General features: G+C 39.6%; 1 protein-coding gene and 1 pseudogene across 1 annotated transcript; one reads left to right on the plus strand and one right to left on the minus strand.

The window, feature by feature from the left end:
* Positions 1–1235: 1235 nt before the first annotated feature.
* Positions 1236–14119, minus strand: LOC127646593 (solute carrier family 26 member 6-like; annotated as a pseudogene).
* Positions 13930–18088, plus strand: LOC127646181 (kelch repeat and BTB domain-containing protein 12). Its single transcript, XM_052129669.1, has 6 exons — positions 13930–14071; positions 14404–15592; positions 16028–16298; positions 16544–16694; positions 17088–17285; positions 17434–18088. The coding sequence occupies exons 2-6, from the start codon at positions 14511–14513 to the stop codon at positions 17601–17603; spliced, it is 1872 nt and encodes a 623-aa protein (XP_051985629.1). The 5' UTR covers positions 13930–14071; positions 14404–14510; the 3' UTR covers positions 17604–18088.
* The last annotated feature ends 157 nt before the right edge of the window (positions 18089–18245 follow it).

Here is an 18245-nt window from a genome sequence, read left to right on the forward strand (position 1 = left end):
ACACACGTTTTAAGAAAAGACCTGCAGAGGCAGTTAAGTATTAGATAGTTGTAGTCGTTTCAATTAACAATTGGTTTGTTTATTAGCTTTGTTAGTAAATAACAATACCGAGAGTTCCAACGTATGTAACATTTAATCGGCCACCATCTCTACCAGATGTTTCTCGCAATTATTCCTACTTTTAGATACTTTCATAATTTACTAACCCTCATGCCATCCCAGATGTGTATGACTGACTTTCTTCTGCAGAACACACATTAAGATTTTATAAGAATATTTCAGCTCTTTAAGTCCTCACAATGCAAGTGAATGTGTGGCAAAATTGTGATGCTCCAGTAAGCACATAAAAGCAGTATAAAAGTAATCCAAATGACTCCGGTGGTTAAATCTATATCTTCAGAAGCGATATGATAGGTGTGGGTGAGAAAGAGAGCAATATTTAAGTACATTTTTGGTATAAATTCTTCTTCCTGATATGATATGAATCACCAAAAACACAAGAAGAAAAATATGAAAGTGAACATCAAAGTGGAGATTGACTGAGCAGGGAGGAGAATTTATTGTTACAATTGACTTAAATATTTATCTGTTTCTTACCCACACCTATTATTTTGCTTCAGAAGATATGGATTTAACCACTGTAGTCATAGTGATTACTTTTATACAGACTTTTGTGATTTTTGGAGCTTCAAAATTTTGGAACCCGTTCACTTGCATTGTATGGACTACAGAGCTTAGATATTCTTCTGAAAACCTTCATTTGTGTTCTGCTGAAGAAAGAAAGTCATACACATCTGGGATGGCATAAGGGTGAGTAAATGATGACCGAATTTTCATTTTTGGGTGAACTATCCCAAAATCACTTTCTTCAATAAACTATTATAAAGACAAGTCATCTTTCATTTTCATGAGACACACATAAAATGTCTACTCTCGAATAACTATTTTGCATACAATTTGATCATTTGTAATCACAAAACTGTCATAAACAGAACATTTAAATACAAACTTGCATAATACATTTAATACCAAAAATTGAAACACAAACATGCATAAAACATTTAAAAACCTTATTTCATAAACATATCTCAAATCAGAACATTGAAGTAACCGTCATACCATATTAGTCCTAACTCTTGACCAAAATGCTATTAAAACTTAATTCTGAGGTTAACTTTTAGTGTATACAGCATGAATAGGATAATGAGCATGCAGAACAAATCATAAAGTCCTTCTTATAATCGGGTACCACTTATTTCCTGAAATGAGAAGAGTAAAACATGCTATAAAAACATAATGCTATATATGATAGCAATCATATTCCATAATGAATTTACCAAATTGTCTGTACATTGTGTTAACAGGTATGCTTGCTAGTTTAATATAAATATTTGTAAACCAGTGTGTGTTCACATTTGTGTGCATGGGTAAATGGTGAACCTACCAGAGCATTTTCATAGCAGTGTACAGTCCCAACTCCCTGATACTTGAGAGAGTACAAAACTGCATCATGCACAGTGGGAAAGACACGGCCCTCGGTGATGTCGTCAGAGAAGAACCCGCCACGCTCAAGCTGTTCCACCACCAGTGCTTGAAAACAAATCATTCAGTAGCCTATATATTAACAATAACAGCTTTGTTTTGGATTGAATGTACACTGTAAAAGTAATTAAACTGATTAACCATAATACAACTAAACTCACTGATAGACTTGGTAGAAACTCTGAAAGTGGGAGATGCACCTACCTTGACAGCCTGCTAAGTAGATATCCACATCAATCTCTCCAAAATCATGGAATATCTAGAATAAAGAATGAAGATGAGAGCTGTACATCTTGCAATGCAAAATCACTATTTGCATATATTATATTTTCTTACAGACTTTTAGATCACTCACATTCTGTAATGTCTTGATGGCCACGATATCAATAAAGTTTGCAGTGGAAAAGTCTAAGATGATAAAGTGGATGTCCCAGGTCCACTTCCCCAAGGATCCCAGAGAAACCCTCTCCAGGTCCCTACTTAAAGTGTCCTCAATGCTGGAGTCCATTGTGGTGGTGTCACCATCGTGTAGATCTGATATTGATCCCAGAGTGCTGATTTCGGGGTCAGTGCCCTTAAGGTACACCCAGGTATGATAGCCATTAGATGGCATTACAAACATTGTACTATTTTCTCGCTCTGTCCAGCCAGGATCTTCCTCTCTTTGTGTCTCTTTATCTCTTTGCCTCAACTGTTCTGCCTCTTCTTCCATTGAAAATACTGCGTTTTTGGATCGCTGAGAGGCTGCTCGGTGTGCTTTTTCTTCATAGATATTCTAAAGTACTGAAAAGTATTTAAGTATGTCAGTAAATAGTTTACCTTTTTCTTAAGTGCCTCAAGATAAAGTTCAGAATTAGTAAACTATATGGTGGCAGAGGAGTGAAATATGGTGATGCCTGGTACCTCCCTCACCTGAAAAACACATAGACCAAAAATGTTACTTGGTACTTGGTGTGTCTGCTTGGACAAATACTGTACATTGGAAATAAAAAAGTTCACATAAGTGTTATGGAGGTCAATATGGAATTAATTTTCCTTGATATTTCTGGACAGGAGATTACGATTAAATAGATTAATAGTTTTTAGCTGCAATAAAATGGCCCACAGTTTAACAATACAGTTCAATTATGTATTTGTAAAGATAATGTGATAATAGATCCCACACATGTACTTCACCTCCTTGTTTGTCGCCATGTCTAGATAAAGCTCAGTACCAGGGAGGTGTCCCTGTAGTGAGTAACTGGGCCTGAGAGACACAAAGCAGATGCATCAAGGTCAAACATGAAACAGTAAAGAAATGAAACAACCTGGAGATTGGAGAAACCTTACAAATTGTGCTGCCAAAGAAATATGCCTGCAAGATTAGAAGCAAATGGAAGGATTCTAACCATTGAGTTCTGAAGATAACAGTCAGTAAAGCGAAACACATGGAGGCACCAAGACCCATATCCAAATTAAAGAGCATGGTAGACACATGGGTCACCAACCATATCAACTACACACCACAAGAATAGAGGACTTTGATTAAGTACTATGTGCTATAGTTCACCCAAAAATGAAAATTCATTAATCATTCACTGATGTGAATGAATTTCTTTCTTCTGATGAACACAAACAAAGATTTTTAGAAGAATATTTCAGCTATGTAGGTCCTCACAATGCAAGTGAATGGGTATCAAAATTTCTCCAAAAATCATAAAAAGGCAGCATAAAAGTAATCCATACAACTCCAGTGGTTAAATCTACATCTTCAGAAGCAATATGATAGGTGTGGGTGAGAAACAGATCAATATTTAAGTCCTTTTTCACTGAAAGTTCTCCTCCCTGCCCAGTAGGTGGCGATATGCACGAAGAATGTGAATCGCCAAAAACAAAAATAAGAAAGTGAAAGTGGAGATGGATAGTAAACAAAAGACTTAAATATTAATCTGTTTCTCACCCACACCCATCATATCACTTCTGAAGATGTAGATTTAACCACTGGAGTGTTTTTATGAGGGAGACGTTTTGGAGCTTCCAAATTGTGGTACCAATTCACTTGCATTGTGAAGACATACAGAGCTGAAATATTCTTCTAAAAATCTTTGTTTGTGTTCAGAAGAAAGAAAGTCACACATCTGAGTGAGTAAATGATGAGAAGCATTTAATATTTGGGTGATCTATTCCTTTAACAAATTAATGAAAATAATCTGCAGGATTACATTTTAAATGTAAAATATATTTTGATGAAAAATACAGTATTTTTGTGAGAGACTTAAGCATAACTTACCAGATGCGTGACAGATCAATCTTGCTACTACGCCACAGTGTAACTATGTCATAATACTGCTTGAACATTCCCTTCAGATTCACAAAGACTATGGTAGAAAGAACTGCCTAGACATGTAAAAGAATAGAATCTAGTTTAGAATTAATTCAAAGCTCATACTAAAATAATGTATCCAGATATAACACAAATAAATGGGCCCTGACTTACATAGAGAACTGTTTACACATACCTTTGGCAACTCTTGAGAAAGTTAACCTAATTTCAGCACAGTCACCAGTACTATCACACCAGATACCACTCCTGCAATCTAAACAAACACAATGCAATAAAACAATATTACCCTGAGTAAATGCTTAAGTGTATGCATGGGTCAGCCACATAGCTGAGTTTGTCTTGCCTCCTGTGCTCTCCTGTATGAGACTGCGAGACATAGAGGAACAAACTGAAAAACATTGTAAAAAATCCTCTGACTGTATTACTGAGACCCAAAGCCACAAGCTCCTACAACACAGTGAGAAAAACTCCAGTTATACAGAGTAGTTATTTGATTGTCTATCATCACTATGTGCCTTGGGTATTTACTCATCTGGTTGCTCTCTGCTTTGTAACCATGTTTGAGACCAAAGGTTTTGCCCAAAGAGATAGCCAACAATGGCCATAGCAAAGGCATCCACCACCACATCACAAAAGGCACTGGCATTTGGAATTCTTGGAGGCTGAAATCTAAGCAAGCACATCAAAACCACCACTTGGGCAAATTAAAGGCCAAATGGCCAAAAAAAACTAATACAGTAATGCAATGAGTGATATTTTAGAGTAAATTTAATAGGCATGGACTTATTTCTGCAATATATTTTATTTTAGGGTTGTTTATTTAACAACCATTGGTGCACTTTAAAGGGTTATTTCATCCAAAAATTTAAATTATTCCATAATTTACTCACCCTTAAGTCATCCTAGGTGTATATGACTTTCTTCTTTCAGCCAAACACAATCGGAGTTATATAAAATATCCTGGCTCTTCCAAGCTTTATAATGGGAGCGAATGGTACCTTAGATTTTGAAGCCCAAAAAAGCACATCCATCCATCAAAAAAGTAATCCATAGAGCTCCAGGGGTCTAATGAATTTCTTCTGAAGTGAAGTGATGCGTTTTTGTAAAAATATCCATATTTATAACTTTATAAACTATGTTCACTTGCTTCCGGTAATGGCCATCCATGCATTAACAAGAGAGTCGAGTTCCGGCTTATGATGTAGGCATAGCGTAAGCTCCGGTGAGAAGTGATGGGCATTCCAGATCTTTTCAGTGAGCCGGTTCATTCAGCTCAGCTCACCAAAAAGAGCTTTTGCTAAAGAGCTTTCATTTGGCTTTGAAACGGCTTTCTAAAAAAAAATATTTTGTATTGTTTCAAGTCAAACAGTTTGCGAATGTTTGACTATGATTGGTGTTAAAACAATTCTAATCAAAATATTAGGGTGCACAGTTCGCACATGCCGGTGTAGGCAAATTCTACACTGTGCTCTAACATTGTCTACATTATTAAAATGCATCCAAATGCTACTGTGGTTCTGACTCATTTTCCAGCTGTTGTTTTCACAGCTGTCCGTCCTCTCTCTCCTCGGCTGCTAAGTGTGTGTCTGTGACTGTGTCCTCACGCATCTTTGGTTCATTGGTTGACACTGTGTATCTGAACAACAGGTGAGGCTGTTAGTCAGAATGAATGTGTGCTTGAGCATTAAGGCCTATATTATTTTATTTCTTTTTTCATTCTTTGAAAGAGTTAATTCTATTCATTTAAAGCTTTTGATTATTCATATCTTAATTTTTTTTATTTCTAAATAGATTCGGCTCTTCTGATATGTGAGCTAGCTCCCAACGTTGAAGTACAAGAGCCGGCTCTTCTCACCTGCGCGAATGACCCATCACTACCGGTGAGAAGTGACAAACGCGGAAGCGCGCGTTGTTTATAGCAAAGGAAAACGGCGAAAAGAATTGAGTTGTTTTAGCTATACTGTAGATTTGTATAAGTCTTAAAATGGTGTGTTTGTGCATCTATCCAGTCATTCCAATAATCCATTCATAGCACCAAACACTATCAGGCTCTGTTGGCATTACCATGTACCAATTACCTTTTAACTGCATGAGCATCACCACTACTCCCGTATGCTCTGTCTACCAAATTATTTTGTTTATGCTGCTGCTGCAGCCTCCTCCATCTCCCGGAGTTCCTGGTTGGTGTACTCCAGTTCAAACAAATACGCCGAAACACAACTCTCTTGTGAACGCACGGAGGGCCTTTACCGGAAACCAGTGAATATTGTTTATAAAGTTATTAATATGGATATTTTTCTTACAAAAATGCACCACTTTGCTTCAGAAGGCCTTAATTAACCCGCTGGAGCCATATGTTTTTGATGGATGATGTGCTTTTTTGGGCTTCAAAATCAAAGGTAGCATGCACTCCCATTATAAAGCTTGAAAGAGTATTTTTTTTAATATAACTGATTGTGTTTGGCTGAAAGAAGAAAGTTATATACACCTAGGATGGCTTGAGGGTTAGTAAATTATGGGACAATTTTAATTTTTAAGCTTTAATAATTAACTTTAAGCTTGCAGTGCACCATCATGAATCTCAGTCAGCAGAGGGCAGTAAGCGCAACTCCAGCTGAACAGGCAATGCCTGTACAGACACCAAACCACACTATAGCAGACCGCACAAGATGAGGACGCATTCTTGTATTTTAAACATAGCTGGACGGAGCGCAACTCCGAATGCAAGGTTTTTTTTCTAAGTTTCAAACTACATTTAACTTGACACAGCGTACTAAAAATGGTGTGTTTATGACGCGACAACCAAATTGAGATGCTCCAAAAGCATCCGTCTGATGCATGTGTATAGACCATCCTTAGAAAAACCCTTATAATAAGTCTACCTCGGACAGAAATGGATTGCTGTGGACTTTCGGACAATGATAGGCTTATGTTTAATGATTTGAAAATAAATAACATACTGCCTTCTAAAGCCACGTTTTGCATTGCCAAATCAATGCTGTACTGATCTGCCACATTAATGTAATGTATTTGAATTATCTGAATTATTATATATATATATATATATATATATATATATATATGTATTATAATTCTTTAATCATTATACTGTATATTGGATTCTTTTTATTTGGAGGACTTTCCAGGCAATTATTGATATATGTGTATAATTCAATTAATTAATCGGCATATAATGTATTTAATTTTATAAAAAATCTAAATAAACACTTTTATTGGGGCCTGGGTAGCTCAGAGAGTAAAGACACTGACTACCACCCCTGGAGTCGCGTGTTCGTATCCAGGGTGTGCCGAGTGACTCCAGCCAGGTCTCCTAAGCAACCAAATTGGCCTGGTTGCTAGGGAGGGTAGATTCACATGGGGTAAACTCCTCAGGAGTATAACCGAGTGTAGAATGATATAACAGTCGCCACTACAATCTAGCATAAACACACACAAACTTTACATTTCATGAGCTAAGCGTAAAATTATGTGTAGTAAAAAATAAGCCAGACTAGGTAGTAATTAGTAATTGCTAAGAGATTTGATGCAAATGGGATGATGCAGAAAAAAGAAATGACAATCAAGTTAATAACACAGAGAATGCATCAAGGACAGCCACTATTAAGAGATTCGACAGAGACACTTAACAAAACCTGTAAAATAAAAATGCTACAAAGTATATACTATGGGATGGAATCAAACTATTTCAAAGAGAGAAAGTAATTAAGTTTACACAAAAATAGAAAGAACAGAGGGAAGAGTGAACAAACATGAGTGAATGAACAAAGAATGAGATGAGACATTACGTACAGTACAAAGTTCTACTGGAATGGGCACAAGGAGTTTTTGTCTAAGTGCGTTGTTAAGCCCTTTGGCTGTGATGAGAACCACAATGGACACAACACTGACCAGCACAGTTGGGAAATGAGTCTCGGGCAACAACCTAAACAAGTCTGCCAGAGTCTGTACAGAGAAATCACAGAGTAGTGCTTATTAATGCTAGAGCATGCATGCACTGAGGCATGCACATCCAATGCTGGTTTAAAAGTACTCACATAGACAATATGAGGTCCAATTAATCGTTTGGGTGAGACTCCAAAGATGTACTTTAACTGTGCTACTACAGCATGAGCAGACGCTGCTGTGGTATAACTTCTGACCAACGGCTCCGAAAGATATGTTCCGACAAACCCAAACTGCACCAAGCCTAATACAACCTGTATTAGGAAAATTTCAAATGATCAGACTATAAATAAATTAATCTGTATAATTTGTATTTATATAAGTCTAGTAATTTGTATTTGTTTGTGTGAGTGTTACATGATGTACAATTTTTTTTACACTAAGAGTTTAGATGTACACTCACTGAGAACTTTACTAGGAACACTATGGTCTTAATAAAATGCCTGACATGGTCTTCAGCTGCTGTAGCCTATTCGCCTCAAAGTGTTGTGCATTCTGAGAAGCTAATCTGCTCACTACAATTGTACAGAGTGGTAATTGAGTTACCGTAGCCTTTCTGTCAGTTTGAATTATTCTGGCCATTCTCCGTTGACCTCTCTCATCAACACGCAATTTTCCAGCCGCAGAACTGCCACTCACTGGATGTTTTTTGTATTTGGCACCATTCTGAGTAAACTCTAGAGACTGTTGCTCATAAAAATCCTAGGAGATCAGCAGTTACAGAAATAATCAACTGTCTGGCTCCAACTATCATGCCATGGTCGAAATCACTGAGATCAAAATCTTTCCCCATTCTAATGGTTGATGTAAACATTATCTTAAGCTCCTGACCTGTATATGCATTGCACTGCTGTATTAGATAATGGCATGATTAAGTAGGTGTACAGGTGTTTCTAATAAAGTGCTCAGTGAGTGCATACTTATTGTGTATATGCTTAGTCTTGTGTTCATATTTAAGAACCTGTATAAGACCTCCCAGTACAGTGGCAGCACCAGCAACCTGTACCTTGTAGAAGTCTCTAGTTATGATATCCACCTCCTTAGTCACATTAGTGCCATTGTCAGGTCAAGAGCATTATCAGGTTAAATTTAAATAATAAAAGATAAAAGTTAGCAAGTAGAACTGATAAGGAATTAATCCATTCAGACTAATACAAATTTGCTGAGATTTTCTCTTGTTCCTGTGTAAAGAAGACACATTTTGCTCTCACCTACAGAGATGTGTCTGGAGGTTCCAAAAATAAAGTAAATTAATGGAGGATAGAGGGATGTGTAAAGTCCAAACACTGGAGGCAAAGAGGCTAGCAATGCATAGGCACAACCCTTACAGACCCCTAAATAAAGGTCCTTGACGAACAGTAGCCCAGACATGTCCTCTTACCTTGTGGAAGATGCATGATGCCCACACTGATGCCAGAGATGAGATCTGCCATGCCATAATCCCAGATGGAATAACGAGGTACCCAGGATAGTATAGGTAAAAAAAACAACTATGCTATGCTTCAGTCTAGGTAGAGAAAAGCTGACATAGAGACATAAAAGAAGCCGAAATTGTACTTCAGTGTCAATTAAAAGCATCTGGAATTAAATCTATAAGCTATGCTGCCTAATTTAATTCCAACAAACACACTGTATGACTGCATCTTACCTGAGTAACATTTTCAGTCTATGGAAGATGGGAATGTTGGTCTCTGAGAAATCCATTCTCTTAGACAGCTCTTTTAGCCGTTGTTCTATTTTGTATGTGTATGTATGCTATAGTGGCTATAGTCTGTCTCAAGTGGTGACTTAAAATTACTAAATTTTACTGTTCAGGCTGTGATGATGAGAAATATATAAAAAGGCCTTCTGCATGTCAGAGTTCTCTGTGATATCTTCAATCTAACCCTTTGGGATGTTTAAAAGAGGAGGTGCAGGAGTCTAGTAATGTTTAGGCCTCTGATATCTGCTGATTATACTTATGATCCGTTTTTTACCCATTCACATATATAAATAAACATAAATATGCATGTGTTTTCTAAGCACATTTTTCTACGTGTCTAATGACATGTACAAACCATCCTACAACCTTCAATAAACCTCACATTATTTGATTAAATAGCCACAGGTAACACCTCTCTCCACCGTTTTAATAGATTCAGATGGCAGATTTGCCGAGCCCTGCCTCTATCTGTCCGTTTTACCTCATAGCCGAATTCCCCAACTTGCCATGTAACCTCAAAGGGCTCTTGCCACTTGGCAAACAATTTAGAACTCAGTGTGGGTAATAACACAAGGACCTTATCTCCCTATGAGAATTCTGATAGGGAGATAAGAGTTTTGCTCCGCGGTCCATAACTTATTGAATTTAATTCTTACTCTCTGAAGGTCCCTCCTTCCAACTTTCCCTCAGAACATCTAAAATGCCCTGAGGCTTATGCCCATAAAGTAATTAAAGGGGGAAAAACTCTGTAGAGGCTTGCGGGACCTCCCGTACTGCAAATAACAGCAGTTCTAGCAACTTATCCCAATTTTGCATGTCTTCGTGTTCAATCTTCCGAACCATGTTTTGTAAGAGTCTTACACACACACACACACACACACACACACACACACACACACACACACACGTAGTGTTTCCATGTTTTATGGGGACTTTCCATAGACATAATGGTTTTTATACTGTACAAACTTTATATTCTATCCCCTAAACCTAACCCAACCCCTAAACCTAACCCTCACAGAAAACTTTCTGCATTTTTACATTTTCAAAAAACATAATTTAGTATGATTTATAAGCTGTTTTCCTCATGGGGACTGACAAAATGTCCCCACAAGGTCAAAAATTTCGGGTTTTACTATCCTTATGGGGACATTTGGTCCCCACAAATTGATAAATACACGCTCACGCTCACTCACTCACTCACACACACACACACACACACACACACACACACACACACACACACACACACACACACACACACACACACACACACACACACACACAAATTCTCTCTTTCTCTCTTCTGCCACCATCTCCTCGCCTTTTATCTCCACCACAGCTCACTCACTGGAAATATAAACAGGTGTTAGCGCTGGTGTAAATCATTAACCACTCAGCTTTCCCAGACCTCACTCTACACAGATCAGCACTTGACCACACCCCCACCTCCATAATATTCTTGCTAAATGTTTAAGAGTAAAAAAAGCAATCCTAATAGCTATAATTCTGATGTTCTGTTTGAAAATTAACTGAAGCTCCGGACACATATCTGCATGATTTTATGCATTGCACTGCAGCTGTGACGAGGCAGGCAAAGAATGAGGATATAAGTGCAGCTTTATTACTGTAAAACAAACAAGAAAACTCAGAGTAAATAAAAACACAGGGAACCTAGCACAGAGCATAACAAAACATGCAAAAACTGACAAACTATCTGGGGGAAACAAGGGCTTAAATATAGGGGACAAAGGGAACGAGGAACACATGGGGAAAAAATCAGGGAATGAGAAATAATCAGGGAGAAACAATCAAGGAATAGAACTACAAAGGACTACAAAACTAACAGGAATTAAACAAGAATTTCAACATTAAAATACAAAAACAAAAGACAACAGGGAATATGACAGAGCTCCCGCTTTAAGGAGCGGATTCCAGACGCTCCAAAAAGCACAAAAACAAAAAACAAATCGTCCATGGAGTGAAGGGGAAAACATGAGGCTCAAGGGGCAAACAGGCAGTCCAAGGGGGGCACAAGGGGAGCAGAGGAACAAGGCAAGGCCAGGGAGACCATAGCAGATCAGGCGGGTGGCCAGGAGACCAGAGCAGATCAGACAGGTGGCTAGGAGACCAAGGAGACCAGAGCAGATTCGGGGGACGGCCAGGAGACCAAGGAGATCAGGCGGACGGCCAGGAGACCAAGGGGACCAGAACAGATCTGGCGGGAAGCCAGGAGACCAAGGGGACCAGAGCAGAATAGACGGGCAGCCAGGAGACCAAGGGCACCAAAACAGATCAGGCAAAAAGCCAGGAGACCAAGGGAACCAGAGCAGACCAGATGGGCAGCCAAGAGGCCAAGGGAACCAGAGCAGACCAGACGGGCAGCCAGGAGACCAAGGGGATCAGGCGGATGGCCAGGAGACCAAGGGGACCAAGGTGGGGACCGGGTCGGGAGGCCTGGGAGGTGGCTGTAGAACATTGTCAGGGTCAGAAGGCCTGGGAGGCGGCCGTAGGACAGGAACTGGGTCAGGGGGCCTGGGAGACGGCCGCAGGACAGGGTCTGGGTCAGGGGACCTGTGAGACGGCCACAGGACAGGGTCAGGAGGCCTGGGAGGCAGCCACAGGACAGGGATTGGGTCAGGAGGCCTGGGAGGCGGCCACAGGACAGGGACAGGGTCAGGAGGCCTGGGAGGCGGCCACAGCACAGGGACCGGGTCAGGAGGCCTGGGAGGAGGCCACAGCACAGGGACCGGGTCAGGAGGCCTGGGAGGAGGCCACAGCACAGGGACCGGGTCAGGAGGCCTGGGAGGAGGCCACAGGACAGGGTCCAGGTCAGGAGGCCTGGGAGGAGGCCACAGGACAGGGTCCGGGTCAGGAGGCTTGGGAGGAGGCCTCAGGACAGGGTCCGAGTCAGGAGGCCTGGGAGGAGGCCACAGGACAGAGACTGGGTCAGGAGGCCATGGAGGACTCCGGGGGCGGAGCCATGGAAGGCTCCGGGGGTGGAGCCGAGGAGGGATCCAGGGGCGGAGCCGTGGAAGGCTCGGGGGGGCGGAGCCGTGGAAGACTTTCTTCTTATCCTCCTCCGGATGATCAAAGTTGGCAACGCAGGCTCTGGGACGGACGAGGCTGGCAACGCAGGCTCTGGGAAGGATGAGGCTGGCAACGCAGGCTCTGGGACGGACGAGGCTGGCAACGCTGGCTCTGGGACAGGCAAAGAATGAGGATCTAATTGCAGCTTTATTAAAATAAACATTATTTTAATAAAGCTATATATTTTAATATATAGCTTTATTAAAATAAACAAGAAAACTCAGAGTAAAGAAAAACAAAGGGAACTGAGCATAACAAAACATGAAAGAACTGACAAACTATCTGGGGGAAACAAGGGCTTAAATATACAAGGGACCAAACAAGGGAACGAGGAACACCTGGGGAAACTATCAGGGAATGAGAAATAATCAGGGAGAACCAATCAAGGAATAGAACTACAAAGGACTACAAAACTAACAGGAACTAAACAAGAATTTCAACATTAAAATACAAAAACAAAAGACAACAGGAAATATGACAGCAGCCACACGATTGGTTTATTAGATAATCGCATGAATAAGTAGGTGTACAGGTGTTTTTTAATAAAGTGCTCAGTAAGTGTACAGTAAATGTAACCACCTTTAGCTGCAGAGGCCACTGCTATTTTGGTTCTTTTTACATGACAAGTCAGAGCTTTCATAGAATTCCAGGTTACGACTTATTCCGACATGACGTGAATGCACCACTAGGCAAATTTTTGTTGCACAATTACAATGCAAACAAATTAGCTGAATTAAACTGAACATTTTAAGAATTTTAGAGAGCAAGCCTAATGCCAACCTCTAAAATAAACATAACTTAAAATGTATTTATTACTTTTGATTAAAATATTTAGTCAAAACCTATAGACTAGCTGACTTTTTGACTAGCTTCAGCAATAATATAGTATAATAATAATATTTATTCCTGAATGTAGTATCAACTGTTCAGCTATATATTCAGCAATTGGTGTAATTGCACCCAAAGTTACTGTTAAGTTTAAGTCAAAAGCTGCATTATGGAACAAATGCTTACACATAGATTGTGCAGTCACTTCAAGAGCATGATAGTGTGAAATCTGACCTCAGCATTCCAAAGTACTAAAGGAAATTTCCCCAGAATCTGTGACAGAAATACCAAAGCATAAACAGTGTAGTAAAGTAACTGGGCAAAAAAAGGCCATGATGACCTTCTGCACTGCCTGTAATACCAAGTAATGTGCCTTTTTCAAGGTACAAGAATATTTGTTTAATATTTTTTTGTCTCCCCCCCTTCGGCTGTTTGACAAATCATGGTCTATAATTAGCTCTGTTGCTTAGCTCGGATGGTCATGGAAGGTTGAGTACATAGAGCTCTCTCTCACTCTCCCAGTGTTTACTGCCAGAAGAAAGACAGCCAGTCTGTATGTGTCGAATGTGGGTAATGGACATATTGTTACCTGAAGGCAGAAACCACAGGAAATAGGAGATCTGGTAGGATTCATTGATGCATGTGCTAATGTAATGCACTAGACTTTGCATTTTTCTCGCACTGTTGCCAATGCTGTGACAGTTGACTAATATGACAGTTGTCATTTTATTTAAATGTCAAAGCATTCATTAATTTAAGAGGGAACATTTTTGATGAGTGCATCAAAATGGCGAAATTCAATAATAGAACTCTGAATAAGAGCTGCTGTGGATTTTTATTAAATAGGTCAGACTCTACACTACGAAGACAACAGCATAGGCTATCACGTTGCTGCAAGTTTCTGTGCCATCTCACTTCACTGCATTAGCTGACAAACTATCTTTTATCTCTTTAGATGAATGTTCCTCTACACTTTTTAAAGGCCTCCAAGATGTGTTTAAGATAAGAGAAAACTTCCACAAGTTTTAAGATATCAAGAGCCAAAAATAAATAAGTAAATTAATGGATCTCAGAGCCAAGCATGGTTTGATGCTGTTGGAGCAGCTAAATCGAATGCGGGACACTGAGCAGTTAACAGATGTGGTTCTAGTAGCTGAAGGGGTCAGCTTCCCATGTCATCGTGCAGTGCTTTCTGCATTCAGCCCCTACTTCCGCGTAATGTTCACCTGTGGCCTTCGTGAGTGCACCAACCGTCAGGTGGTTTTAAGAGACATGCCGGCCCAAAGCCTGGCACTTCTTCTGGAATACATGTACAGCTCCAAACTTCCTCTCAATGCAGCCAATGTGCAGGGGATCTCTGTTGCTGCTTTTTTGCTACAGATGGATGATGTATTCAGCCGTTGTCAGATTTACATGATTGACAACATGGATACCTCCAACTGCCTGGGCATCTATTACTACGCCCGGTACCTGGGGGCAGAGGATTTAGCCGACCAGGCTCAGCTCTATCTGCGGCAGCACTTTACAGAAGTGTGCCTCGGTGAGGAAGTGCTTGAGTTGGAGGCACACCAGCTAGGAGCGCTGCTGAGCTCAGATGATCTCAATATTTCACGGGAAGAAAGCATTCTGGATGTGGTGATGCGTTGGGTGAAGTACTGCCCAGGTGGTATAGGGTCAGAGGAAGAGAACCGTGCAAGACACCTTCCAGAGCTCTTAAAGAAGGTACGCCTTCCATTGGTCGGTGTGGATTATTTGAAGGGGACACTGAAACGGAACACAGTGATGCTAGCTGATGCTGAATGTCTAGAGATGATGGAAGAAGCAGTTGAAGCAGCAAGCATGGATTCAGATGCTCCACCCCGCAGACTGAAGCTTCGCTATGGAATGGAGACCACAGATCTCCTACTCTGCATTGGTAATGATGGCGGAGGGATACGTTCACGTTATGGAAGCTACTCTGAACGCAGCTTCTGTTATGCTCCCAACACTGGTCGAACATTTTTCATCACCTCCCCACGATACGGTGATGCTCTTGGATATGTCTGTGCTGGGGTGGTGACTGAGAGGAATGCAATAATTGTGTCAGGAGAGCTAGGAGCTCGAAGGAAGGCAAGACAGAAAGAGAGATACGTCGAGATTTTCATGTGAGGCTTCTGCAGGAGAAAATTACAGTAATACTCTGAATACAGCAAACATATGAATTCAAACTTTAAACTACAACTTTTAAAGTTCTTTCTACAACTTAACCTGTGCATTAGTTCATTTAACATAACGTCCCAAATAATTAAAAGCCTGTTTTTAAATGTAGTCATAGTGACATTATAGGTTTTATTACGAAATGTAACCTTGATGTTAATATAAATATATTGATACAGGCTATATGTATACAGGGCATATAAAGGACATTGCTTTGACAATGTTTGTCATTATGTGAGATGTTTTCACACACATCATTTCACACATTTAAAAAAAAATTTATAGTTCCAAAAAGAAAAAATTATAATAAATTGACCTATTTATTTAATGTCTTACTCTATTATTGCTTTGTTTTTTCACTTAATTTGTTCTGTCCCTTTCAGGTACAACAAGGAAGCCCAGGGTAGCTGGAAACACCTGACTTCAGCAGAGTATCGTGATTCTTATGCACTGGGCTCTTTGGGAGAAAATCTGTATCTGATTGGGGGTCAGATGAAGCTGAAGAACCAGTTCCTCATCACCAACAGTGTTGAGCGGTGGTCTCTACAGGGTGGACCTTGGCGAAGTGCTGCCCCTTTGCCCATGCCTCTTGCCTATCATAGTGTCATTAGGATGAAAGGCTGCCTATATGTGCTCGGTGGACGGACACCTCAGGTAAAAATAAAGTCATCAAAAAAGCATTCCACTAAAATGGAGCAAAATAAATCGTTATAATTTGGAAGAAATCTTGCATGGGTATTAAAGTAAACTATAACTGTGCTATACTGTCATCACATATTCTAGTTCTTCAAATATATGGAAATAAATTCAAGTGAGGACCACTGTAAATGTTAGTTTATTGCCTTCTCCCTTCTCTTTCCCTAAACTGCACTTGTCTTGTCATGTCACATGGACGACAGTCATACCGCACAGATGACGAGCCTGACCGTATGAGTAATCGCCTGCTTGAGTATGACCCTGAAACCAACAAATGGAGTGAACTTGGTCCTATGAAATATTCTAAATACCGCTGCAGTGCAGTAGCACTCAATGGAGAAATCTATGTACTGGGTGAGAATGTCTACAGAATGAATATAATATGCTAATATGTTTGACCCCAAATGTTTTTTATGATTTGTTGGCTAATGTATCAAAAGAATAGGATTATACAGTGGATGAACTTAATACAGCTTGGCATAATGCTGTAAGAAGCTTATAACAGTAACCATGAAAACAATTATATTCTCACCATCACCAAAACACAAGGCAACCAATGTGTTACTTTTGTTATTCTCTAAAATAATGAAAATCTCTACTTGTTTAAATTTTGTATGCGCTTTCCAGTAAATGGTTTGCCCTAAAGAAACAAAAGGAATCTAAAAACCTAGGCATAGCACATGTAATTATATAAAATCTTAATACAGTAGGGGTTTTTTTTTTTAATGAGTTCCAATGTCTTCTCAGGTGGAATTGGGTGTGAAGGTGTGGATCGTGGCCAATCACGTCACTGTCTTAATGTTGTGGAGATCTACAACCCTGATGGGGATTTCTGGAGAGATGGCCCTTCTTTACCATGGCCACTCCTATCACTTCGCAGCAATGCATCAAATGCTGGTGTGGTTGATGGAAAACTTTATGTCTGTGGATACTACAAAGGAGCAGGTAAATATTTGAATATTGTCATTTAAGTCCATCCATTTAACCCTTGACATCTCTTGCCTCATAAAATTTATTTTTACAAATGAATGCTTAGCTCGTAAATGACAACTTAACAAGTAAACATACAGTAAATACTTCACTTTCTCCCAAGATCGTCATGATATCATCACAAAAGAAATCCTGCAGTTGGACCCCTGGGAAAATATATGGAGTGTGATTGCAAAGCAGGCTCTGATGCACGACTGTTATGATGTGTGCTTGGTGGCAAATCTGAACCCTCGTGGACTCTTGCCACCTCCTGCTGATTTAGTAGATGAATGACAAATACAACATCTCTCTGATGGAGATTTCTCATAAAAGCTGGATTTAGGCATTTATATGTCATCTGCAAGGTGGTACAGAAGAAGGATTGCAAGGAAACTGTAGATATAGGGACAGTACGGCTTTCAGATAGCTCCAACTATTTTGAATTATAATGCTGCAAGTTTAACTTTAAAGTTAACATGATTTTAAAGTGATGTTTTAAATTTCTTGATTTTATTAATTAATTTTACTACTAGTTGAAGGATAAAATGTGTCAAAGGTACAGTGTGTGTCAAAGGATGTGAGAATATCTCACATAATTTACCGATCACGGATGAACAGATGTGAAAACCATAGTAAAAATGTATTGCATGAAGGTGCACAATATATGCACCTTTAAGCAGTCTATACAATTTATGAAACACAGATGTTAATCTGTTCAATTTAACAATTGCTACATTTGTTTAATGTTTCAACTGTAAACAAACTTTCAAAATATATGTATTTTACCTCTTGATGTAATATTGAGGTTGTCTAAAATATTTGAAGAACTTTACATACAAACTTTACAAACAATAGTTCTTTAATTTGTTCAATCACATCAACATTTGAATTTCATTTATGAAAACTTATAGGGCATTACTGAGTAACAGAATGTTC

Source organism: Xyrauchen texanus, chromosome 7 (genome assembly GCF_025860055.1).
Source record: "Xyrauchen texanus isolate HMW12.3.18 chromosome 7, RBS_HiC_50CHRs, whole genome shotgun sequence".
Taxonomy (NCBI): Eukaryota; Metazoa; Chordata; class Actinopteri; order Cypriniformes; family Catostomidae; genus Xyrauchen; species Xyrauchen texanus.